Here is a 27,152-nt window from a genome sequence, read left to right as displayed (position 1 = left end):
ACAGAATTCTGTACAGAAATAGACTCACACTTCTATAGTTCATTTCAACAAATGGTGTTGGAATAACTGGATATCTACCTACGTAAAAAAAAAAAGAACTTTGAGCCTTATCTTACACTTGACACAAAACTAATTCAATTTGGATCATACACATAAGTGTAAAAGGTAAAATTACAGCTTTTAGTGGAAAACATTGCTAAAAAGGATATGAAAAGAAAAAATTAAATGGCAAATTGGTCTTCATCAAATTTAAAATTTTTGTTTAAATTTTGATGAAGACCAATTTACCACTTGATACCATTGAGGGAGCAAGACATGGGGAGTTAAATGGGGTACAGAGTTTCAGTTGCAGAAGATGAGAAAATTATGGAGGTGGGTGGTGGTAATGATTATGCAACGCTACCACTGAGTTGTACACATAAAAATTATTAACAAGGTAAATTTTATGTATGTTTTACTATTTTTTTTTAATTTTAATATAAATTGATACAGGGTTTCACTATGTTACCTAGGCTGGTCTCAAACTCCTGGGCTCAAGTAATCCACCTGCCTTAGCGTCTCAAAGTGCTGGGATTACAAGCATGAGCCACCCCGCCTGGCCTTTACTCTTTTTTAAAAAGCGACACTATTAAGACAGGAAGAAGCAAGTACAGAAGCAAACATTTCTAACCATAGTATAGAAAGAACTCCTGTGACTCAAAAAGACAAAAAATAGATCGTAAATATTCTCACCAAAAAAATAATGCTAAGGTGATGGATATGTTAATTAGCTTGATTTAATCATTTCATAATGTATACATATGTCAGAACATCACGTTGTACACTGTAAATACATGCAAGTTTTAAATTATACCTTAAAGCTGGGAGAGAAAAAAGAAAAAATGTGTTTATGTAAATATTACTTTCCTTTAGGCCATGTTCCGGACCAACTAGCTATTTTTTCCAACTATTTTGTTTAACCTTAAGTCTTCCTGCAGTCTCTTGATTTGGCATTTCATTGTTTGCCGGAATTTAGGATTATGCCTTCAGTTGATTTATTAAAGTGTTAAATAAAATTCTCAGTACTGAGATCTAAAAATCTTTATCATTTATACTTCCCCACCCTAGGATGTTCCAGCTTCTGCCTACGCTATGTTTCCTATCTTCAGGCCACCAGCCCTGGGCTCCTCTTTGTTTTCTTCACATTAACTTTTCCAGAATCATAGACTTAGGAACTAAAAGGCAGGTTTTCCTACTCTTAACAGTGATTCTCAAGACTTTTTTTCAGTCACATATAAGAAATTCTTCACTCTCATAGCTGTAAGTTTGTAATTACAGAATGTATATGTTCACTGTTTTTATAAATCCTATAAGCACATTGCTTTTCAAATGAACCTTAGCATAGTTTTGTTTATTTTGTCTTACAACTTCCATAAACTTGATGAGGCAGGCCTAGAGATATAAAGTATGTCCGTGTGAAGGAACCAGAATTAATTTGAAAGAAGGATACCTGTTGTATCACACAGAAGTAGTACATACACATAGCCCCTGTCCTTAGGGAATTTACAGTGCTATCGGAGAAATAAAACCAACACATGAGGCGGACTCGAGGTGCACTGCCTGTGAGTTAGTCCTGCTCCTCAAGGAGCAGTGCTCTTCAATAAAAGTTTCCACCTGACACCACTGGCTCACCCTTGAATTCTTTCCTGGGCAAAGCCAATAACCCTCCTGGGCTAACCTCCAATTTTGGGGCTCACTTGTCCTGCATTATCTAGATCTGGTAATTCCTTATCTAATGTCAATCTAAAAGGAACAGTGGAATGGTGTTTGTAATTAAATGTATCTGATAAACTGCAACTTGCCATATATTTCATACAATTTTATATTAAATTACAATACCTTGTATCAGCTATGATTTATTCTCTTTTTTTTTCTTTTTTCTTTTTTGTTTGTTTTGTTTTGAGACAGGCTCTCACTCTGTCACCCCAGCTTGAGTACAATGGCACATTCACAGCTCACTGCAGCCTCGGACCTCCTGGGCTCAGGCAGACCTCCCATATTAGCCTCCCAAGTACCTGGGACTACAGGCATGCACTACCACGTTCGGCTAATTTTTGTATTTTTTGTAGAGGCAGGGTCTTGCAGTGTTGCCCAGGCTGGTCTTGAATTCCTGGGCTTTAGTGTACAATCTCCGACTACAGCTTTTCCATCTACCCTGGCTTTAGTACCGAGTTTTCTTTTGTCACTAGATTTGTCACACTCAGCCTATCAATTGGCACATTGTAGATGTTCAACAAATAGATAATTCAAATAAAAGAATAACTTTTTAAAAAACCAACACATGAGATATGACTTTGATAAAATTTAAGTTCCACATTGTTGATAAGGGAACGGAAGTAGAATGATGACTAAAGAGTAAAGCAATCTGGGAAAATTTCCTAGAGTTGTTGAGACATGTGCTTGTGTGGTTTGGAGAAGCAATGTGGGAGCCATCATATTCTGTACAAATGAAGACTCGTGCGGGAATGAAACTGGTATGACATTGAGGGAGTCTCCCAATCAAAGCAGAGGTTGCTATTAAGAATTAGTATAAAATGAGCTTCTAAAATTTTCTGTTATCTTTATTTACTCTACTTTTTCTTTGTAGCTTTTTGGCATCATTATAAATAAATAGTTGCAACCAAGAACATAGGTATACCAGTATACCAATTATACCAACTCTTATTCTTTCTACAGATTTTGTAGCCCTTTTATTTATGTCTTTGAACAAAAGATATTACAGTTTTACAAGCTTCTTAAGCTGCCTATGAAAAGGACCGTTTTTCGTTTGGTTTTTATTTCTAAGTCATTGCTGACCAAAACATTTTGATAAAATTCAATAAAATCATCATGGTAATTACACATTGCTACCAGTGATTCTAAATGCTAATTTTCACTGTCTATACTTACAACATCACTGATGGGTAGCAAATTGTCTGTGGGCCAGACTTAGAATTGCTGTTTTTTTGTTTGTTTGTTGATCTGTTTGTTTGTTTTTGAGATGGAGTCTTGCTGTGCCACCCAGGTTGGAGTGTAGTGGTGTGATCTGCAGCCTCCTCCTCCCGGGTTCAAGAGATTCTCCTGCCTCAGCCTCCCAAGTAGCTGGGATTACAGCGCCTGCCCCCATTTCTGGCTGATTTTTGTATTTTTCGTAGAGACAGGGTTTCACCACGTTGGCCAGGCTGGTCTTGAACTCCTGACCTCAAGTGATGTGCCCATCTTGGCCTCCCAAAGTGCTGGGATTACAGTTGTGAGCCATTGCGCCCAGCCTAATTGCACTTCTTTAGAACCCTAATACTTTGCGTTCCAATGAAAATAACTCTATTTATGCAATTTTTTTTTTTTAAACAGGTATGCATCTTCTATTGATGATATTTTGGAAGATGAAGAACATTATGCAGATCAGTTAAAAGAGTATCTTTTTTATGCAGAAGCATTGCGGTAAGTTTAATAAAAGTTCCAGGTGCAGCCACAGGGTTGTTCACCACTCTCCTCATATGCCACTGTAAAGTACAGATAGTAAAGTGTTTTTTAAATGAATGCATTCCGTGACATAATGAGTGAGGTCTCATTGTATTTCTCTGTGTTGCAGAGTGCTAGGCATAAACATGTAAGATGAGGCCTGCCCTCGAAGCATCATTTTGATAAAACCTACCAGCCTCAGGCATCAAGTGTATCTGTATGTTGTTGTTTCCACTTTTTCCAGTTTGAAGATTGGAAGCAAAATACAGAGTGTAACAGTATCTGTTACTAGGTTGTATATTGCTATTTTTATGCCGTGTGTCTTATCAGTAGCTTATATAACGTCCTTACGTTACAAGGACTTTCTTATCTGTTCTTGTGGTGTCTTTTACAGAGCCAAAGGGAATTCTCTTTTAGGTAGTCCTACGTGACTAGGAAAAAGTTAATGTAATTTTTTCTGATCAATTTAGAAAAAGGAATTATTTTCCCAGAATAGGTGGCTTTTGGACAGTTATCCTGTCACTTTTTTTTTTTATTTGAGACAGAGTAGAGTTTGGCTGTGTCGCCTAGGCTGGAGGGCAGTGGCGTGATCTCGGCTCACTGCAGCCTCTGCCTCCCGGGTTCAAGTGATTCTCCTACCTCAGCCTCCCATGTAGCTGGGATTACAGGCGCCCGCCAACACACTCGGCTAATTTTTGTATTTTTAGTAGAGACAGGGTTTCACCATGTTGGCCAGGCTGGTCTGAAACTCCTGACCTCAGGTAATCTGCCCACCTCGGCCTCTCAAAGTGCTGGGATTACAGGCATGAGCCACTGCTGTCCTGTCACTTTTAAAAGCAGTATAGGAATTCTGTTAGAAAAACAAAAGAGCACTATTCCCTTACCTGTATGGTGACTGGTGTGAAATCATCTGCACATTGTTAGCTTGTTTTCTTTCTAGGGCTTTGAGTAGTAGGAAGTCTCACCAATGTATTTTCAAGTCACCAAGCAAAAGAAAGTTGGCCGGGTGAGGTGGCTCCTGCCTGAATCCCGGCACTTTGGGAGGCCGAGGCAGATAGATTACCTGAGACCAGGAGTTCGAGACCAGCCTAGCCAACATGGTGAAACCCCATCTCTACTAAAATTACAAAAAAGTTAGCCAGGCATAGTGGTGGGTGCCTGTAATCCGAGCTACTGGAGAGGCTGAGGCTTGAACGGGGGAGGTGGAGGTTGCAGTGAGCTGAGATCACATCATTACACTCCAGCCTGGACGACAGAGCGAGACTCCATCTCAAAAAGAAAAAAAAAAGAGAAAATTTCTGAGTACAGTGGAATTCTCTGCAGCTCTTAAAAATTATAAAAAGGATTAAGGTATATTTGCATGGAAAGATGGCCAGGATATATAGCCATGTGAGAAAAGAGGTAGGAACCATTTGGGGTGTGTGGATATGGTATTGGTCAATGCCTAACTAAATTCTGGAAGGTTATATACTATCTGGTAACACAGATTATGTCTGGATAGTGGGATTGGAGGAAAGAGTGTTCTTGAACTTTCTTTTTGTATTTTGTATTTTTTTTATTTTTTTGAGACGGCGTCTCACTCTGTTGCTCAGACTGGAGTGCAGTGGCACAATCTCTGCTAACTGCAACCTCTGCCTCCTGGGTACAAGTGATTCTCCTGCTTCAGCCTCCCAAGTAGCTGGAATTACAGGCATGCGCCGCCACCCCTGGCTAATTTTTGTATTTTTAGTAGAGATGGGGTTTTATCACATTGGTCAGGCTGGTCTCGAACGCCTGACCTCAGGTGATCTGCCCACCTCAGCCTCCCAAAGTGCTGGGATTACTGGCATGAGCCACCATGCCCAGCCTCTTTTTTTAATTTGTGCATTGCTGTATTAGAATCTTTTTACAGTGAACATGGATTACTTTTGTGATCATAAAAACTATAAACATTTCTAGGCCAGGCGACATGGCTCATGCGTATAATCCTAGCACTTTGGGAAACTGAGGTGGATGGATTGCTTGAGACCAGCCTGGGCAACATGGGCGAGACCTCAACTCTACAAAGCACAAATTAGCTGGGCGTGGTGGCACATGCCTTAGTCCCAGCTACTTAGGAGGCTGAGGTGGGAGGATTGCCTAAACCCAGGAGGCAGAGGTTGCTGTGAGCCGAGATTGCACCACTGCACTCCAGCCTGGGTGACAGAGTGAGACCTTGTCTCCAAAAAAAAAAAAAAAAAAAAAAAAAAAAAGCTAATAGACATTTTCTAAATCACAAAGAAGAAAACTTTGAGGTATTATTTTTTCTAAGAATATTCAGTTGCTATGTGAGATTACAGCGTTAGTTCTTACATTATATTAAAAAATGTTTTATGTATGTGATAATGGCATGTTTATTGAAAGAAATGTTCCAAGTATCTAAAAAACAACTTTTTTTGTGTTAAGAATATATGATGTTTTTGGCGGGGTGCAGTGGCTCATGCCTGTAATCCCAGCACTTTGGGAGGCCGAAGTGGGCAGGTCACGTGAGGTCGGGAGTTTGAGACCAGCCTGACCGACATGGAGAAACCCCGTCTCTACTAAAATACAAAATTAGCTGGGCATGATGGTGCATGCCTGTAATCCCAGCTACTCGAGAAGCTGAGGCAGGAAAATCATTTGAACCGGGGAGGCGGAGGTTGCAGTGAGCCAAGATCATGCCATTGCACTCCAGCCTGGGCAACAAGAGCAAAACTCTCTCAAAAAAAAAATTATATGAAGTTTTTATGGTTAGATTTTGCTAGATTCCACTTTTAATGTTGGGCTACTACATTTTAAACTTGAAAATTCTGGGCACACACGTTCTGCCCTAGTGAGACATTGTGAATGGTTCTCCTCTACCCCTGAAAAAAATGTTTGACATGTTAAAGAAAAAGTTAAATGGCAGCACATTTTTTCATCTGTAGGGCTGTGTGCAGGAAACATGAACTTATGCAGTATGACTTGGAGATGGCTGCTCAGGACTTAGCGTCCAAGAAGCAGCAGTGTGAGGAACTGGCAACTGGGGTGAGTATTTTTCTTTTGGCCTCTGATGATATTGTAGCAACATGGAATGTTCCTCACAAGCACTCACTCTAAGTGAGTAACTCACTCCTGTGGAATCAGCTTCAGTTACAATACTCAGGATGGCTGCACCTTTTACAGGGGAATAATTTATGAGTAACTTTATAATTCTTTTATTATTATCTTGATACAAAAAGATGTAAGCCATTTAAAACCATGTACTGTATAGAATTATAAGAAATTTTGCCAACATTTCTCTGCTGTAATCAGTATCATCTGGTTTCTTTAAAAAAAAAAAAAAAGTTGGCCGGGCATGGTGGCTCACACCTGTAATCTCAGCACTTTGGGAGGCCGAGGCGGGTGGATCATGAGGTTAGGAGATCAAGACCATCCTGGCTAACACAGTGAAACCCCATCTCTACTAAAAATACAAAAAATTAGCCAGGCGTGGTGGCGGGCGCCTGTTGTCCCAGCTACTCGGGAGGCTGAGGCAGGAGAATGGCGTGAACCTGGGAGGCAGAGCTTGCAGTGAGCTGAGATCGTGCCACTGCACTCCAGCCTAGGCAACAGAGCAAAACTCTGTCTCAAAAAATAAATAAATAAATAAAATTAAAAAAAAAAAGAGTTTATTGGACTGAGCACTGTGGCTCACACCTGTAATCCCAGCACTTTGGGAAGCCAAAGCTGGTGGATCACCTGGGGTCAGGAGTTCGAGACTAGCCTGGCCAACATGGTGAAACCCGATCTCTACTAAAAATACAAAAATTAGCCAGGTGTGGTTGCTTACACCTGTAGTCCCAGCTACTCGGAAAGCTGAGGCAGAAGAATTGCTTGAACCGGGGAGGCGGAGGCTGCAGCTAGCCAAGGTTAGACTATTGCACTCCAGCCTGGGTAACAGAGTGAGACTCCATCTCAAAAAAAATTGTTTTTATTTATTTTTAATTTTTGAGACAAGGTCTGGCTCTGTCGCCCAGGCTGGAGTGCAGTGGTGTGATCAGGGCTTATGGAAGCCTCAAACTCCTGGGGTCAAGCGATCCTCCTGCCTCAGCCTCTTGAGTAGCTGGGACCACAGGTATGTGCCGCCCCCCCCACCGCCCCCCCGGCCTGGCTGATTTTGTTTATAGTCTCATCATGTTGACCAGGGTGGTCTCTAACTCCTGGACTCAAGTGATCCTCCCACCTCAGCCTCCCAAAATGCTAGGATTACAAGGGTAAGCCACCATGCCTAGTCAGTCATCTGGTTTCTAAGTCCAAGTGAAAAAACATGCAATGACCTTTATCAGGTTTAACTTTGCAAGGTACTTTGTAGAAATTTTAGTTGACTTTGAAAAGCCTTATCCACTTAGAACCAGTGCATCTTGCCTAACAGGGAGTTTTTGATGTATTTTATTCTTTAATGCTTACAGTGAGTACTTGTGAGAAAAATTCTATATCTGATTGCATTAGTCTTGGATCATTTTTATAATAAGCTTTCTACTCTCCAGTTATTTCATTGCAGTAAATTAGCCATCATGGTGAGCAACACATTCTGAAAGTAGTAAACCAGCAGCAATGTCTCTACTTAGTTAATAAGCACTGTAGTTTTTTTTTTTTTTTTCCTTAGATGAAGTCTCATTCTGCCATCCAGGCTAGGGTGCAGCTCACTGCAAGCTCCACCTCCTGGGTTCACACCATTCTCCTGCCTCAGCCTCCGGAGTAGCTGGGACTACAGGTGCCCGCCACCACACCTGACTAATTTTTTTTTGTATTTTTAGTAGAGACGGGGTTTCACCATGTTAACCAGGATAGTCTCAGTCTCCTGACCTCGTGATCCACCCGCCTCGGCCTCCCAAAGTGCTGCGATTACAGGTGTGAGCCACCGCACCTGGCCAAGCACTGTAGTTTTAAAAGTGCTTTTCACATATATTACCTACTGGTTACATCTATGAAAAGTCATAATATATGTGGGGAAAGTCTTGTGACCAGGACACATGTATAAACTAGGCCCTTGGTTTATTTTTAAAATTCAGTGGGAGAAGTTCCCAGGCCATTTTCAGGGAGCTTGGTTCCCTATTCCTGCATGTCAAGGGAAAAGTGTTTTCTTCAGTAAACTCCAGAGAGTGAGGAAATGTTAAAGCAGTGAAGCTTGAGGCTGCCTGCCAATGCTTGGATTTAGGTATCCTGTTTTATTAATAGATGCCCAAGTTTGAGCGTGAGTTGTGCAGATTTTAAATACGCTTCTTTAGTTTGGTTTATTTCCATAGTTGCCTAGTGAATTTATCTACTTTTTTATAACAAAGTAATTTTTAAAATATGATCATTCATACAGAGTAAGAAATAACTTGTCTAATATTTCACGTGGAAGTTTTCCATTTGATTATGAAATTCAAGCTGGGTATGGTAGCTTACGACGGTAATGCCAACACTTTTAGCGGCATAGGCATAAACCCACAATTGCTTGAGCCCAGGAATTTGAAACCAGTGTGGATTAATATAGCTAGACCCTGTCTCTACCAAAAATGTAAAAATTTGCCAGGTGTGGTGGCATGCACCTGTGGTCCCAGCCACTTGAGAGGCAGAGGTGGGAGCATCACTTGAGCCCAGGAGGTTGAGGCTGCAGTGAGCCATGATTGTGCCACTACATTCCAGCCTGGGCAACAGAGCAAGACCCCATTTCAAAAAAAAAAAAAATTCAGTTAGAGGTTTGCCCTTTTTAACTACTCCATATTATTTCAGTGTTCAAAATTCTATTAGGATTCTTGACTATGACTGTAAAAATAAATAAAAAATCATATAAGAGTCCCCTGGTTGTGAAGCTTATGGTGGTTTTGTCTGAGCTAGGGGAAATATGGCAAATGTTTTCTCTTTCTTTTGTGTGTGTGTAGTGAAATATAGATAACATAAAATGTACCATCTTGTCTATTTTTAATTGTATAGTTCAGTATTGCAGTCATCCCTCAGTATCTTCAGTGAGATTGGTTTAAGGATCCCTTGGATACGAAAATCCTCAGATGCTTAAGTCCCTTATATAAAATGGTGTAGTATTTGCATATAACCTGTGCATATCCTTTTGTATACTTTAAATCAGCAGTCACCAACCTTTTTGGCACTAGGGACCTGTTTTGTGGAAGATAGTTTTTCCATGGACCGGGGTGGGGGATGCTGGGGATGGTTTCAGGATCATCAGGCATTAGATTTTCACAAGGAACATACAACCCGGATCCCTCACATGCGCAGTTCTCAAACCTATTGAGAGTCTAATGCCTCTGCTGCTAATCTGACTGGAGGCAGAGTTCAGGTGGTCGCTAGCCTCCTGCTGTGCAGCCTGGTTCCAAACAGGCCGTGGACTGGTATCACTCCGTGGCTCTGGGGTTGGGGACCCCCTGCTTTAAATTATCTCTAGATTGTTAATGCCTAATACAGTGTAAACACTGGTGTCTCATGTAAGTGGAATCATACAGTATTTGTCTTTTCGTATGTGTCTTATTTCACTTAGCATAATGTCCTACAGGTTTATCCATGCTGTAGCATATATCAGAATTTGATTCCTTTTAAAGGCTGAATAATGTTCCATTGTATGTGATGCCGCATATTGTTTATCCATTCATCTGTTTCTATTTTCTTGTAGACTGTGAGAACATTCTCTTTGAAGGGAATGACTACCAAGCTCTTTGGTCAAGAAACTCCAGAGCAGAGAGAAGCCAGAATAAAGGTGCTAGAAGAACAAATAAATGAAGGAGAACAACAGCTGAAGTCTAAAAATCTGGAAGGCAGGTAAAGATACTGCGATGTTTAAGTAAGCTAGGCTTGTAGACTATATGGCAAATTATTTTTATTTGTAACAATTCCCAGCTTCATTGGCATCCCTGAATACAGCCTATTCCTTTAAAATGCATTCGTAAGAAATTTGAGTTATCAGGCTGGGTGTGGTGGCTCACGCCCATAATCCCGACAGTTCAGGAGGCTGCAGTGGGAGGATTGCTTGAGCGTAGGAGTTTGAGATCAGCCTGGGCAACATAGGAAGACCCTGTCTCTACAAAAATAAATAAATTAATTAAAAGAAAGCTGAATTATAAAAAATCATGTTATAGAAACAGTTGTTTCAATGTGGGGGAAAGAGAAATAAAAGAGTTCCAGCTTCATAATATTAGTTTCCTGCACTTTTCCTGATTTCTACCCTTTGTACTTTCCCTCTGCCGTTTCTTCTCCCCCTGCCCCTCCTTCAGTACCCAGCTGAAGGGTTACTTTATCGTGAAGCCTTCTCAGGCCATCACGGCATTTAATTCATGCCAGTATGGTATGGCAGTTTTGTATTAGATGATTGATTGTTCTGTGTGACTATGCCTGGCTAAATTTAAGCCCCTCAAAGTCAGTGATTGTATCTTTTTCACATTCATGTCCCAGTGCCTTGCATAGGACTTAGCATGTAATTGTTACGTAAGTATTTCTAGAAATTCAGTTCTCAGAGACCCATTATCACTGTTTGACGCATTTTCCTTATTTTTGTTTTCATCTGACAGTCAGTGAATAGACCAAGGCAGACTAAGAGTGTATTATGGGTTTTGAGGTGGTTTTCTTCATTTTTGGAACTACTGGCACCAAATATGGCAAAGTAATAGAATTTAAAAAGACAGGCTGGGCGCGGTGGCTCACACCTGTAATCCCAGCACTTTGGGAGGCCAAGGTGGGTGGATCACGAGGTCAGGAGATCGAGACCATCCTGGCTAACACGGTGAAACCCCATCTCTACTAAAAATACAAAAAATTAGCCGGGCACGGTGGCAGACGCCTGTAGTCCCAGCTACTCGGGAGGCTGAGGCAGGAGAATGGCGTGAACCCGGGAGGCGGAGCTTGCAGTGAGCCGAGATTGCGCCACTGCACTCCAGCCTGGGCGACAGAGCAAGACTATCTCAAAAAATAAAAATTTAAAAAAAAAAGACAAATGCCTCTTGGGATTTTTATTTTTTTTATTTTTTGAGACAGAGTCTCACCCTGCCGCCCAGGCCAAGTACAGTGGTGCCTTTGTTGCTCGCTGCCACCTCAAAGTCCAGGGCTCAAGTGATCCTCCCACCTCAGCCTCCCAAATAGCTGGGACTGCTGGCTACCATGCCTGGCTAAAAACTTTTTTAAACTTTGGTTGTCATTTAAAACAGGTACATGCGGCTGGCCACGGTGGCTCACACCTGTAAACCTAGCACTTTGGGAGGCCTAGGCGGGCGGATTACCTGAGGTCGGGAGTTCAAGACTAGCCTGGCCAACATGGTGAAACCTTGTCTCTACTAAAAATACAAAAAATTAACCAGGTGCAGTGGCATGCACCTGTAATCCCAGCTACTGTGCAGTGGCGTGTGCCTGTATTCCCAGCTACTCTGCAGACTGAGGCAGGAGAATCACTTGAACCCTGGATGCAGAGGTTGTGGTAAGCCGAGATCACGCCTCTGTACTCCAGCCTGGGCTACAGAGCGAGACGTGGTCTCAAAAAAAAAAAAAACCATGCTAAATGTGATTCATAATCCATCTTGTCAAAAGAGTGTATATTTTCCAGTGACCCCTGGAAGGCACTTACTTCATTGTGACTGACACCTGTTAGGCTTGTGAGCTGGCTCAAGTGTCATCTATGTGTATTTTATAGGAATAATTTGAAGGTAGAATCCTTGTGGCAAAAACGTAGATTATCAGGCCAGGTGCAGTGGCTCACGCCTGTAATCCCAACACTGTGGGAGGCTGAGGTGAGCAGATCACCTGAAGTCAGGTGTTTGAGACCAGCCTGGCCAACATGGTGAAACCCCGTCTCTACTAAAAATACAAAAACTAGTTGGGCTTAGTGGCACGTGCCTGTAATCCCAGCTACTCAGGAAGCTGAGGCAGGAGAATTGCTCAAACATGGAATGCAGAGGCTGCAGTGAGCCAAGATCACGCCACTACACTCCAGCCTGGGCAACAGACTGAGACTCTGTCTCAAAAAAAAGAAAAAGTAGATGAAAAGATACAAGCATATATGGCTATTTGTTTGCTTTTTCCCTAATTATAATTTTTAGGAAAAGAAAAACCTGTCTTAAGCAATAGCTTTTCCTTCTACATAAGCAATTAAAAACCAACTCCAATGAGAACTGGTTAAATTTATAATATTTATAAATGTATAATACACAGTTTATTTAACTTAAATAAGAATAATAATGGCTACACCTTTTATTTCAGAGAATTTGTGAAAAACGCATGGGCTGATATTGAACGCTTCAAAGAACAAAAGAACCGAGACTTAAAGGAGGCCCTCATAAGCTATGCAGTCATGCAGATCAGTATGTGCAAAAAGGTAGGTTTTAGTTTCAATGAAGATGTATGTATATTCAGAAGTACTTACACATTTCTTTAAATTACCTTACTGGGACCAAAAAAGTTTTCATTTTTATTCTCCTGTAGAATGTTTACCAATTTCTCTATTTTAATTGTGTAGGATTTCTGTTTTATTTCATTTTGGTTTTTTGATTTTAAAATTTTAAATATTTAAAAAATAGAGATGGGGGGGTCTCACTGTGTTGCCCAGTCTGATCTCGAATTCCTGGTCTCATACAGTCCTCCTACCTTGGCCTCCCAAAGTGCTGCGATTACAGGTGTGAGCTGCCACGTCCAGCCTCTACTTAATTTTGAAAGAAGTGTTACAACCAGTATGCCCATTACTGAGTCTCCACTCATCTAAAATCCAGATTTGTATCCCCCATTTATAACTTGTATTTGAGAATATATACCAAGATTATTTAGATCATATGGTACTCTTGGACCAGACAGTAAAATACCATTCCAGATACATGCCTTGATTGGAAAATAGCTTGAACATTATTTTGTGAAGATGTGGTTATGGTATGCTTCCTCATAAAGTAAATTGTTCGTGTTGCTGATATCCATAGTGAAAGATATAAACATTGTAGCTTATTCTAGTTAAAATAAATGTTTGACAGTGATGGAAGTCTTTCTAAAACGTTGGTTTTAGAAAGAACAAAATAGGAAACATCCCTTAACCTCTTTTTTATAACCTAAGATCTGCCAATGTGACTACCAGTACCAGTGCTTTGATTTCTATCACCTGTTATAATTTATCAACAACTTTTACATGCATTATCTCAGCAAATTACATGGGAAGATGAATTCTCACATTTATGAAGACCTTCTTAAAGGGCAGAATCACACTCATATAAATATATATACAATTCTTAAGCTATAATTTATCCCCAAATTTTATTTTTTGGCTAAGGGCCATCACTGAGAGAACAGAGATATTTTGAGGCACAAACACCATACCCACTCACTGGTTAAGTGGGCTCCATTTGGTTTGGACAAATTCATATTTATGCCTCAGTGAATTATAAGTTACTGTGTACTGTGGATCTTTGGAGTCACTTAAAACAAGTTAAGATCGTGACTGGTGAGTTTGCAGGTGCTAAAGCGTTGAGTATGTTGTACTTTGTAGCATCTCTATCTTTTTTTGCCTTCGTTCTGTCGTCTCTTCTTGCCTGCAGCTAGGTGCTAGATATTTACGGTCCTTTGTCTTTTTCTTTTTTTTCTTTTCTTCTTTTTTTTTGAAATGGGGTCTAACTGTGTTACCAGGCTGATCTTGAACTCCTGGGCTCAAGCAGTCCTCCCGCCCTGGCCTCCCAAATTGCTGAGATTTTAGGCATTAGCCACCACCCCCAGCCATACAGTCCTTTTTCCAATCTAACTTTTTAACCTCAAGAATTCTGAAAGACCAGATAACAAAGGTTTTTAGTTTTTCTGTTTTTCTTGTAAAAGACTAATTAATAAGCTCCTTGTGATCTCTCATTCACTTCTTTCCAAAGTAAAATGCAAGACCTTTATATAATGTGTCAAAGGACTTTCCCCCTCCACTTTGTCTAGGCTGCAGTGGTTGAGGGTACTAGAAATTTAATCTCTGAATATAAAAGATACTACTATAGCTGTATTTGGACATACTGTTGGATATTTTGTAGGTTTATTCACAAATCCTTATATAACTAGTAAAACAAAAAGTTTAATAAAAGTGTATGTTCACCTTGTTTCCCAAGAGTGGTACTATGCAATTTTGTCGTTTTATTTTCTTGCCTAAGTGATAAAGATTTTTATATGTGATCCTAGCTATTTGGGAGGTTGAAGCAGGAGGACCACTTGATCCCAAGAGTTCAAGACTAGGCTGGGCAACATAGTGAGACCTTCATTCTTTCTTTTTTTTTTTTTTTTTTTTTTTTGGAGACAGAGTCTCACCCTGTCACACAGGCTGGAGTGCAATGGCGTGATCTCGGCTCACTACAACCTCCGCCTCCCGGGTTCAAGCGATTCTCCTGCCTCAGCCTCCCGAGTAGCTGGGATTACAGGTGCGTCCCACTATGCCAGGCTAATTTTTTTGTATCTTTAGTAGACAAGATTTCACCACATTGGCCAGGCTGGTCTCGAACTCCTGACCTCGTGATCCGCCCGCCTCCGCCTCCCAAAGTGCTGGGATTACAGGGGTGAGCCACTGCACCTGGCCTGAGACCTTCTTTCAAAAAGAAAAGAGAAGAAAAAATTGTTTAAAACCTTAATAAATAGCCCAGCGCGGTGGCTTACGCCTGTAATCCCAGCACTTTGGGAGGCTGAGGTGGGCAGATCACGAGGTCAGGAGATCAAGACCATCCTGGCTAACATGGTGAAACCCCATCTCTACTAAAAATACAAAAAAAATTAGCTGGGTGTGGTGGTGGGTGCCTGTAGTCCCAGCTACTCAAGAGGCTGAGGCAGGAGATGGCGTGAACCCGGGAGGCGGAGTTTGCAGTGAGCTGAGATCGTGCCACTGCACTCCAGCCTGGGCGATAGACCAAGACTCTGTCTCAAAAAATAAATAAATAAATAAATAAATACCCTTAATAAATGATACACTTTAATGATTACGTATTAAAAAGTTCCTTTTTCATAAATTAGCAATTATTGGAGAATGTGTATCTTATTTATTCAAAAAAAAAAAAAAACCCTTACCGGGCACAGTGGCACATGCCTGTAATCCCAGCACTTTGATAGGCCAAGGCGGGAGGATCACGAGGTCAGGAGATTGAGACCATCCTGCCTAACACATGGTGAAACCCCGTCTCTACTAAAAATACAAAAAATTAGCCGGGTGTGGTGGCGGGCGCCTGTAGTCCCAGCTTCTCGGGAGGCTGAGGCAGGAGAATGGCATGAACCTGGGAGGTGGAACTTGCAGTAAGCCAAGATGACGCCACTGCACTCCAGCCTGGGTGACAGAGCGAGACTCTGTCTCGAAAAAAGAAAGGAAAAAACCCTTAAGTTTTACTGTTACATCTCTATAAACATGTAGTTTTGCTTATGCATATTAGGCCATCTATAACTGTGCTAAGTAACTTCAGGTACTAAGAAGGATTCAGTAATTTAGTACATAGTTTTAATCAAAACTTTAGTTATTAGAGTAATAATTTAATAACTCAATTTATATTTGTTAGACTAATAAAGTTTTTTGTTTCAAATACTACATTGAAAAAACCAGGCCAAGCACTGTGGCTTACACCTGTGATACCAGCACTTTGGGAGGCAGAGGCAGGCAGATTGCTTGAGCCCAGGACTTCCAGACCAGCCTGGGTAACATAGTGAGATTCCATTTCTACAACAACAACAACAAAAAAAGACAAAAAATAAGCCAGGTGTGGTGGCGTGCACCTGTGGTCCCAACTACTTGGCAGGCTGAGGTGGGAGGATGCCTTGAGCCCTGGAGGTCGAGGCTGCAATGAGCCATGGTTATACACCAGCCTGGGTAACAGAGTGAGACCCTATCTCCAAAAAAAAAAAAGAAAAAGGAAAAAAAAAAAACAAAAGAAACGACTGAAAACTTGTGTGATTTACAAATAGAAATTACTTGAGTATGTGATACGAAATGAATTAACTCAGTTTTCCAACAAGTTGTAGGAGTTCTTTCTCCATTTTGAAGATAAGCTCATATTAGAGATTCTCTTTCTCTTTTCAGAAGCATTAGACATGTGCTTACATTAGCCACTTCCCAAAATAGTGTCATATTTGCTCGACTTCTTAATTACTCCAAAAAGCAAAACTTAGTGTACCACTAAGCCAAGTACTTGGGTTTTCAAATTCCTTCCAAACTCACCTTTTAAAGTTTTTATTTTTATTTTTAGGGAATTCAAGTTTGGACCAATGCTAAGGAATGCTTTAGCAAGATGTAATCCTGTGAATTGAATTTCTCTTCAATCAAAGTGCCCCAAAACAGAAGCACAAGTAAATAAAAGAAATTTAAGTCGCTACCTAGTATACATAAACATATATGATAAGTTGAATGAATTCAGCTTTCTTTAACTTAATTGTAGTCATGTTAATGTAGCACAAAAAAGATGTATTTTAATGAAGATAAAATATTATAATTTGAGGTTTTGGGGACTGGTGCTGATTCCAAAAAGTTAATTTAATAATATATACCAACAGATTGTCAGGCTTCGGAACCAATGACTGAATGTCAAGATGTTTGTTAATTTCTAGATGTTTGTTTCAAGGCCAACTGTTTCAGATCTGTTAATGTAGGGGATTTTTCCCTAAGACTGAATTCCTATATTTACTTGGTAAGGTCCACTAATCTGTTATAGGGAAGTATTTTCTCTTGCCTTATAGTTGAGCTATTTGGTTTGACAAAGCTCAGCAGAAACTTGATGTGAAAAATCTAAGATTTTCTCCTACATTCATTGATGCCCCTCGTAACATTTGCATACACTAGAAAATGCCTTCAATTTGTGTTTTACCAGAATTTTGATACTGATCAGAAATTTTATACTGCCAACAAAGAAGACTCAATTTCTCAGATTATAGTGGAATACATTGTCACCCTTTAGCTATTGCTATATAGAAAGTTTTAACTGAATATGTTACATATAAGAATTAAATTCTTCTCAAATAATTCTTAACCTCAGTAATGAGCCTAAATTTACTCTGCTTGGCTCTCTACACATGGCATTTCAGGGTACAAGATGTAGCATTTCAATGTGTAAGATATATGTACTAAACATATGTGTTGCTATCTTCATCATTAACATCCTTCTTTTCTATTGCTTGGCTGTAATTTTTGTAAAGACAAATTACATTGTTTTTTTATATGTGTGTTTGTGGTATATGTTCAGAAGACAAGCATCTTCATTTTGCTAGCTTTGCAAAATCTTAAAATGTGTACTCGTTATTTCTAATGACATAAAAAAAAAATCCCCAGTCCTGTTTAGCATTTGACTTTTTTATATGTTTTAAACGTTGCTGGATTTTTGTGCTGTTTGCCAAACTTATACAATAAATAAATGAAATATTGTGCTGATTTTCAGATGATTTTTGTTAATTTAACAAGGGGATCCATACATATTAATATCTGATGCTCTGTAAGAAAATGGCATCTGTCACATTACGTTTTAAAGTGATTAATGCCACATGTTCTCACTTATCGGCGAGCTGAACACTGAGTCCACATGGATGCAAAGATGGGAGCAGTAGACACCAGGGCTCACTTTAGGGGGCAGGGTGGGAGGAAGGCGAGGGTCGAAAAACTAGCTGTGGGGTACTATGCTCGCTCCCTGAGTGATAAAATCATTTGTACACGAATCCCCAGCAACACATAATTTACCCGTGTAGCAAACCTACACAGGTATCCCCTGAACCTAAAACAAAAGTTGAGGAAAGAAAAAAAATAAAGTCATTAATGGTATAAATTTGTCATCTACCAAAATACTGGTTTTTAAAAATATAAGATGCTGAAATGAGACATGATTTTTAAAATTCTACTTTTTTTTTTTTTTTTTTTAAATGTCAAATGGGTAATGGTTGAAGTTGTAACAAGGTTTGAGGGAGGCACATCTCACATGTGGGTGTGAACACCCAATCATCATGCCTATGAACACAAAAGGATCATGAGTTTGTTTTTTTGTTTTTATTTGTCTGTTTTACTTAAAAAAAGAAATAGAGACAGGGTCTCACTATGTTGTCCAGGCTGGTCCGAACTCCTGAGCTCAAGGAATCCTTCCGCTTCAGCCTCTCAAAAATGCTGAGATTACAGGCGTCAGCCACCCTTACCTGGCCTGTTTTTGTTTTGAGACAGGGTCTCACTCTGTCTCCCAGGCTGGAGTATGGTGGCACAATTATGGCTCACTCCAGCCTCAACCTCTGGGGGCTCAAGTGATCCTCCCACCATAGCCTCCCAAGTAGTTGGGACTACATATGTACACCACCATGCCTGGCTAATTTTTTTATTTTAGTCTTGTAAAGATGAAGTCTCACCGTGTTGCTCAGGCTGGTCTCAAACTCCTGGGCTCAAGCGATCCTACCCCCTTGGCTCCCAAAGTGCTGAGATTACAGGCAGGAGCCACTGTACCCGGCCATGGCAGGGTTTTCTAAAAGATAAAATTGGTAGAAGCAAGTCATCTGTGTGGATACACATTTTATTCCACTGAATTGTATCATCTCTTGACAGATAAAATACCTTTCCCCTTGGCATTTAAAGATAAAAAGCCTTTTCCCAAACTAGCTTTGGACTCAATGTAAAATGTTAAACTTTTTTCCACTAGCAGAGTTAATTTGAGAAGGCCATTATTAACTATGTTTCAAAAGTGATTTAAGTTCTGTAGCTCATGCTTGTAATCCCAGCACTTTGAAAGGCTGAGGTGGTTCGACTGCTTGAGACCAGTTCAAGACCAGCCTGGGCAACATGGCAAAAACCCATCTCTACAAAAAATACAAAAATTAGCCGATTGTGATGGTACACACCTGTGTAATAATCCCTATCCAGCTACTCAGAAGGCTTAGGTGGGGGGATCACTTGAACCTGGGAGCTTGAGGGTACAGTGAGTCATAATCACACCACTGCACTCCAGCCCAGGCTACATAGCGAGATCCTATCTCAAACTAGCCCAGGCGACATAGTGAGATCCTGTCTCAAAAAAAAAAAATAAAAAGATTTAAGAAAACGCTAGACTGGGTGCAGTGGCTCATGCCTGTAGCCCCAGCACTTTGGGAGGCTGAGGCAACTTAAGGCCAACTTAAGGAGTTCAAGAACAGCCTGGGCAACATAGCTAGCCTCTGTTGCTACAATTAAAATAGGAACAAAAATTATGTTATTTTCTCTAAAATATACAAACATACATTTGGTTATGTGTATATTTAGGAATATCTTGACGAGGTTCCTTTTGAAAATTGTTTCGCTGGGCATGGTGGCTCACACCTGTAATCCCAGCACTTTGGGAGGCTAAGGCGGGTGGATCAACTGAGGTCAGAAGTTCGAGAGCAGCCTGGCCAACATGAAAATACATGAATTACAAATACAAATACTCTCCTAAAAATATAAAAATCAGCTGGGCGTGGTGGCGGGCACCTGTAATCCCAGTTACTCGGGAGGCTGAGGCAGGGGAATCGCTTGAACCCGGGAGGCAGAGGTTGCAGTGAGCCAAGATTGTGCCACTACATTCCAGCCTGGGCAACAGAGTGAGAAAAAGGAAAAAGAAAATTGCTCCATTTTATAGCACAATCATTCCTTTAAAAAAAAAAAAAAAATTTATGATGGAATTTTTTTTGTACTATCCAGACTAAGTATAAAGAAAATAACCTTTGTTATAACCCTTTTCAGTATTTAAAAATCAGAAATTAAAATGAATTATTAAAAAGATGGGAAAATTTGTTCATCAAAGAGAAATATTAAAAGGTAATATAAGCAATACCTAAAGAAAAGTGACTTATCAAGTTCATGTAATTAGTAACAAAGGAAGATTGCATCTTGACAGTGTATTAGTGATGTGGTTGGTATGGTATAAAGCATTAAATTAACTGGAGTAATAGTTAACCTTCACTTATATCCAAAAACTTGAGTATAGATGAATGAGTCACTGGTAATCACAACATAGCATTCAAAAAGGAACTGAGGGTTCCTAAAATTCAAGTATCTTTAGAATAAATACAGCTTAGAATAGAATGAAAAAGAACAGGAATATTAGGATTTTTCTATCCTTACAATCATTCTCTAGATTTTTATGTATAGTCCCTTCCACCCACCATGGGTAGTATTTTCTGATTCTCCTAGAAAGTTTTCTCTAAATTCTTGCTAATGTAGCCTTAAAAAAATAAATAAATAAGGGTTTCTCTAAAAAGAGAATTAGAAATATATTTCAAGATTGAGTAACCCAGAGAAATAAAATAATAAAAGGCTAAATTAGTAGGTTGTAATTGCTTCCTAAATGATATATTAATAGCTTTAAATATCTATATATTTGAAAGAAAGTAGCTAGAGGAAAAACAAGTAAGAAGAAAGGAAATACCAAAGATAGAAGCAAAATTAGACATTGAAAACAGGTGAACAAAAACATTTAACAAAGCCACAGTTGATTCTTTGAGGAAATTAATAAACCCCTAGCAAAACTGTAAGAAAAAAAGATAAAACACAAATCATCCCTATCAGTAACAAAATAGGAGATATTATCATAGGTCTTACAGACATTAAAAGGATAATAAGGGCCAGGTGCTGTGGTTCATGCCTGTAATCCCAGCACTTTGGGAGGCTTAGGCAGGCGGATCACCTGAGATTGGGAGTTCAAGACCAGCCTGACCAACATGGAGAAACCCCGTCTCTACTGAAAATACAAAGATTAGCTGTATGTGGTGGTGCATGCCTATAATCCTAGCTACTCGGGAGGCTGAGGCAGGAGAATCGCTTGCACCTGGGAGGCGGAGGTTGTGGTGAGCTGAGATCGTGCCATTGCACTCCAGCCTGGGCAACAAGAGCAAAACTCGGTCTCAAAAAAACAAAAACAAAACAAAAAAGGATAATAAGGAAATATTATGAACAACTTTAAACCAATAGATGAAATCAACACATTCCTTGAGAAATAGAACTTACTAAAATGTACACAAGATGAAATAGAAAACCTGAGTAGCCCTATATCAAAGAAATGTGTTATTAAAAAAAAAAAAAAAAAAAATCTTTCTACAGGCCCAGCTACTTGAGAGGCTAAGACAGGAGGATCACTTGAGCCCAGGAGTTTGAGTTCAGCCTGGGTAACAACATGAGACCCCATCTCAAAAAAAGAAAAAAAAAAAATCTCCAAAGAAAACTTTGGGTCCAGATTGCTTTATTCGTGAGTTCTATCAAACATTTAAGAAAGAAGAAGCTCCAATTCTATGCAAACTTTCAGAAAATAAAAGAAAAAGGGAACACTTGCCTCCCACCTCTTTTTATGAGGACAGTATTGCTACAATACCAAAACTAGCCAAAGACATTTCAAGAAAAGAAAGTGACTACCTAAATACATCATGAACATAGATGCAAAATCACTGAACTATTAGCTACTTAATCCAGCAATATGCATTATGACCAAATACAGTTTATCTCAGAATGCAAAGTGGTTTTTAGATTTAAAGTCAATTGCTATAATCGCTTTATTACTCGAAGAAAAATTTTCAAGTTAATATATGGAGATGGAAAAACAAAAATTCAAATGGTGCTGAAGGCCTGGAAGTGAAAAGTTGTGTCTTTCTGCTCATTCCCTGCCCCTCAGCCTCCTGTTTTCTCCCCAGAGGAAACCACTGTTATCAGTTTCCTGTGCATCCTTCCAGAAATTACCTATCGTATACATACATGTACACCTTCCCCAACAGCACACACAAATGGGGGAATACAGTACACACTTCACATATCTTGAAGATCAGCCCATGTCAGTACAGATGCCCCAGTCTCTTTTTGGCAGACCATAATTCATTTCATTTGCCTTGTAGTAATGGAAATGACAGTGATTTCCAGTTTGGGGCTATCGCAGATGATGGCCAGGTATGGTGGCTTGTGCCTATAATTCCAGCACTTTGGGAGGCTAAGGCAGGAGGATTGCTTGAGCCCAGGAGTTTGTGACCAGTCTGGGCAACATAGTAAGACACTATCTCTCTAAAAAATGTTAAACAATTAGCCAGGCTGGGTGGTACACGCCTGTAGTCTCAGCTATTTAGGAGATTACTTACCCTAAAATAAGATATGAAACTTTATTTTAAAGAATTCCCATCAACTATAACCTACAGATATGCTGTCATTTGAGCACTGAGATACTCACTGCATCATCATTTGGGTGTTTCGGGTTGGTTGGTTGGTTGTTTTTTGAGACAGGGTCTCCCTCTGTCACCAGGCTGGAGTACAGCAGTGCAATTTTGGCTCACCGCAGCCTCTGCCTCCCGGGCTCAGGCAATCCTCCCACCTCAGCCTCCCTAGGAGCTGGGACTACAGGCACGTGCCACCAAACCCAGATAATTTTTTTATTTTTAGTAGATACAGGGTCTTGCCACATTGCCCAGGCTGGTCTTGAACTCCTGGGCTCAAGCTATCCTCCTGCCTCAGCCTCCCAAAGTGCTGGGACTACAGGTGTGAGCCACTGCACACAGCTCCTTTGCAAAGTCGAATTCCTAGTCATGGCTCAGCAGCGGCTCAGGGATGCCCACCTCTGTTTCTTTCCACCTTGCAACAGCCCCAGAAAAGTAACAAAAGGGACAATATCCTCCAATTAAGAACTCCCCGAAGCTGGCTGAGGCAGAGGACCCCTCGAGCCCAGGAGTTTGAGACCAACCAGGGCAACATAGGGAGACCCTGTCCCCCACCTCAAAAAAAAACTAAGTTGACTTTTGAAATAGACCCAATTCTTTAAATAAGATCCCAGAATCTTCAGCTAGAAATAAGCTTAGAGATGATTTCCCGTTATTTTAAAAGGAAGAAACTGAGGACCAGAGAGGGGAAGTGACTTGCTCCTGGCCACACAGCCAGTCCGTTCAGGTTTCTGATTTCCAGACAGGACTCCTTCTTTACGGCTTCTCTCTCCACAGCTGCTGAGCTAATGGGCCTGTGTGGCTTGCCCAAGTCTCTCTGGCTCTCACATCTCCCTGTCTGCTCAGTAGTCAGGAAGGAGGGACTGAAAAGAGGATAAAATGAGACCCCATACCAGGTGAGAGGATACACTGAGAGTGGTTCCTGGGGAGGACACAGGAAGGCACTTAGCTAAAATGATGGTTTGGGCTAAACACTGCATTTCACTTACTCAGGGACTTTGGACAGGTAGTGTTGCAAACCCCTCTAGAGTTCTTTCCTAGACCTGAGCTCACGTGTGTGACACCTTGGCATGGTGAGCAGGAAGCCAGTGATAGCTGTGTTAACAGATGGCCTGAGCCCCAGAGAAACTATGTGAGCGTGGGCGGAGCCAGGGCTGGGAATCCCTGTTGCTTAAGCCAGTCCGCAGGGAGGCCCTCCAGGCTTTTTAGGAGTAGCGGAGGATGGGGAGGGGGCTTCCTTAGGAGGTGGTGGGGCCTCAGGAGTCCTGCGTCCTGCCCACCTGCAGGGAGCTCCCCAAGCCTGCCTGACACTGGAGCTCTGAGCAGCTCCTTTTCGGGCCCAGCTCATGTTCCTTCCTGGGGGACGTGTCCCAGCGGGGTGGTCACTGAAGACCTCCATCTCCCGTTAGAGATGGAAACTGACCGAGATAGCTTTTAGTGGGGCCCCTGCAGATGCATGTCAGGGCCCCTGCCTGGAAGCAAGAGGTGAATTCTGGGAAGGGATCTCCAGTTCCCTAAACTCACTTCTGTTTGCCTAAGGGGTCCTCAGGCTGCTGTCCGCCCTGCCTGAGATCGCTCAGCCTCCAGCCCCACCTCCTTTAGCCGGATAACTTTTCTTCACAAACTCAGCCCAGTCATAACCCTCTCTGGGAGATCTTCTCTGAGCCTCTGATCAAAGAGCCTCGGACTCCCAGAACTCCCTGTACTTCCCGTTAGAATTTAGCCCCATATACTGAAATAGTTGGTTTGCGTTTGTGTGTGTGTGTGTGTGTGTGTGTAGTTAAGTTTTATAAATCTCCTATATGTGTTTTTGTTGTTTTAGAGACAGGGTCTTGCTCAGTCGCCCAGTCTGGAGTGCAGTGGTGTGATCTTGGCTCTCTGTAGCCTCGACCTCCCAGGCTCAAGTGATCCTCCCACCTTAGCCCAGCCTCCTTCGTAGCTAGGACTACAGGCTCACACCACCACACCTGGTTCATATTTTAATTTTTTGTAGAGATGGAGGTCTCCCTATGTTACTCAGGCTGGTATGGAATTCCTGGGCTCAATCTGCCCGCCTCAGCCTCACAAAGTGCTGGGATTACAGGTCGGAGCCACCGTGCCCAGACATCCCAGATGTGTTTGAAAAGAACATGTATTCTCCAGCTGTAGGGTGCAGTGTACTATTCAGGGCCCTCATATTAAACTTCTAAATTCTATTGTTCAAATCTTTTTTAAATTTTATTTTTTGAGACTGAGTCTCACTCTGTCGCCCAGGCTGGAGTACAGTAGCGCAATCTCAGCTAACTGCAACCTCCGCCTCCAGGGTTCAAGCGATTCTCTTGCCTCATCCTCCTGAGTAGCTGGGATTACAGGTGCCCGCTATCACCTCCAGCTAATTTTTGTATTTTTAGTAGAGACGGGGTTTCTCCATGTTGGCCAGGCTGGTCTCGAACTCTTGACCTCAGGTGATCCACCCATCTCAGCCTCCCAAAGTGCTGGGATTACAGGCATGAGCCACCATGCCCACCCTCTTTTTTTCTTACTGATTTTTTGTCATCGTTGTTGTTGGAGGTACTTAGGATTTTATTTTTATTTCTCACATCTCTTCCATCTGGCTGTTTATTGGTATCCTTTAAATTTTCCTTTGTAATAAATCAGGAATAATAAGTAAGTATTCCCTGGGTTTGTGAATCATTCTAACAAATTATTGCAATTGCCTGATAAGTGCACAGACAAAATCAATTCACTGAGACTGAGGTAGTGCAGTAAACGGAGTTATTACTCAAATCAGTCTCCTGACTTTTTTTGTTGTTGTTATTGTTGACTTGATCTATAAATTACTGGGAGAGGTGTATTAAAGTCTCCTAAAGTTGGACCTGTCCATTTCTCCTTTTAGTGTTGTCAATTTTTGCATTATAAATTTTGAAGCTATCTTATTAGATGCACACAGGCTTTTGTTATATCTTCTCTAATTGTGCCTTTTATCAATGTTTCCTCTATTTCTAATGAGAGCCCAATTCTCACCACCCCCCTGAACTTATTTCATGTACATTTTCCTTTGAAAAAATTAAAGGACTGCTTGGATAAACCACAATTTAACTTTTTGTCTATTATTGGACATTTATTTTTTCTAATTTTTTATTTTTATAAACCACACTGAAGTGAGCATCTTTGTATGCAATTGTTTCTGATGATTTCCTCCTCTGGGTAGATTCCTTGTAGTGGAATTACAAGGTTAGGGTGTATGAACATTTTAAAGACTTTTCTTTTTTTTTTTTTTTTGAGACAGACTCTCGCTCTGTCTCCCAGGCTGGAGTGCAGTGGCCGGATCTCAGCTCACTGCAAGCTCCGCCTGCCCGGTTTACGCCATTCTCCTGCCTCAGCCTCCTGAGTAGCTGGGACTACAGGCGCCGCCACCTCGCCCGGCTAGTTTTTTGTATTTTTTAATAGAGACGGGATTTCACCGTGTTAGCCAGGATGGTCTCGATCTCCTGACCTCGTGATCCGCCCGTCTCGGCCTCCCAAAGTGCTGGGATTACAGGCTTGAGCCACCGCACCCGGCAAGACTTTTCATATATGTTGTTCCTTCATGGCTGTTGATGAAATTAGAATTTTTGGTGCCTGTGTCACCCAATTGGCTCCTGTTGAGCTATCTGTTCCCAAAATCCCTCAGTGTTTTTGACGTGGTCGTTTTTTTTTTTTTTTTTTTTCGGTCCCTCACCCAATATGTGTGCACTTGGCAGACATTATGTGTCATTTGGAACTTGCATTATTCCTCTTAAAATTTCATCCATTAGATTGGGCCCGTCCCTCCAAACTGTCAGTCTCTCCCAGCCTCTGATCAGCAAGAGTGTCAGCCATGATGCAGGGGCCGTGTCTTCTGTAGCTTTGCTCCAGTCAGTTATGGAAATGGTGAGAACAGAACTCCATGGCAAAGCACTGGAAACAAGCCTATGGGGATATCAAGTTCTTTTTCAATGAGGTTAATAGTTAATAGTTTATTAAACATTTACCGTGCATTAGGCACTATATATATGTTAACTCATTTGATTGTTACGATAAACCCCAAAACTAGACATTATGGTCTCTATCTTAAGATATGGGAATTGAAATTCAGGGAGAGAGGAAGTCTGTCCAACTGGTCACCCTGCTCCTGGGTGAGCAGATCAGGATTCCAACCTCTCAGACTTGGGTTCTGGCTCGGAACCCAAATGGCCAACCCTGCTCTACAGGAATCTACCACCAGGTGGCAGTAGAGCCAACGGGCCCAGGAACAACCTGAGATCTGAAATTAGCCAATAAACTGCCTTTTTTTTCCTACAAAAAGTAGCACTGACTTTTATTGACAGTAACTAAAACTAGATTATTCAATAAAATAAATATTAACCTAACAGGCACATTCCTCTGGGTAAAACGATAATAAAGTAAGCAGACCTTTGAACTTGGACCTTTCAAGCCTAGATTTCATCAATGTAATTCCTCAGGGGAAAATCTCTTTTTCTAAGTCACTCACACTTGGGAAATTCTCCCTGATTTTCCGCCCATTTTTTGCTGCCTCTGCCCTCTGCACTAGCACACTCCTAGCAGTAATCAAAGCTATAGGAGGACCTTCA

The 27,152-nt window shown here is 41.0% G+C and overlaps 1 protein-coding gene and 1 non-coding gene across 2 annotated transcripts in view; one reads left to right on the top strand and one right to left on the bottom strand.

Annotated features, from left to right (window-relative positions):
• SNX4 (sorting nexin 4) overlaps positions 1-17,818 on the top strand; it is a 76,988-nt gene extending 59,170 nt beyond the window's left edge. Inside the window, exons 10-14 of the mRNA XM_007985535.3 lie at positions 3,370-3,459; positions 6,405-6,504; positions 10,109-10,254; positions 12,679-12,793; positions 16,644-17,818. Coding sequence (XP_007983726.1) covers positions 3,370-3,459; positions 6,405-6,504; positions 10,109-10,254; positions 12,679-12,793; positions 16,644-16,691 — 499 coding nt within the window. The 3' untranslated portion in view covers positions 16,692-17,818. The remainder of the gene's footprint in view (positions 1-3,369; positions 3,460-6,404; positions 6,505-10,108; positions 10,255-12,678; positions 12,794-16,643) is intronic.
• Positions 17,819-18,301: 483 nt separating this feature from the next.
• LOC119626085 (small nucleolar RNA U13) lies at positions 18,302-18,403 on the bottom strand. The gene has a single exon (XR_005242275.1). It is a non-coding gene; the product is annotated as a small nucleolar RNA U13 (small nucleolar RNA).
• Positions 18,404-27,152: the final 8,749 nt, after the last annotated feature.

This window comes from Chlorocebus sabaeus, chromosome 22, assembly GCF_047675955.1.
Source record: "Chlorocebus sabaeus isolate Y175 chromosome 22, mChlSab1.0.hap1, whole genome shotgun sequence".
NCBI classification, from domain to species: domain Eukaryota; kingdom Metazoa; phylum Chordata; class Mammalia; order Primates; family Cercopithecidae; genus Chlorocebus; species Chlorocebus sabaeus.
The sequence above is the reverse complement of the archived record's forward strand: the minus strand, read 5'-3'. Positions and strand labels throughout refer to the sequence as shown.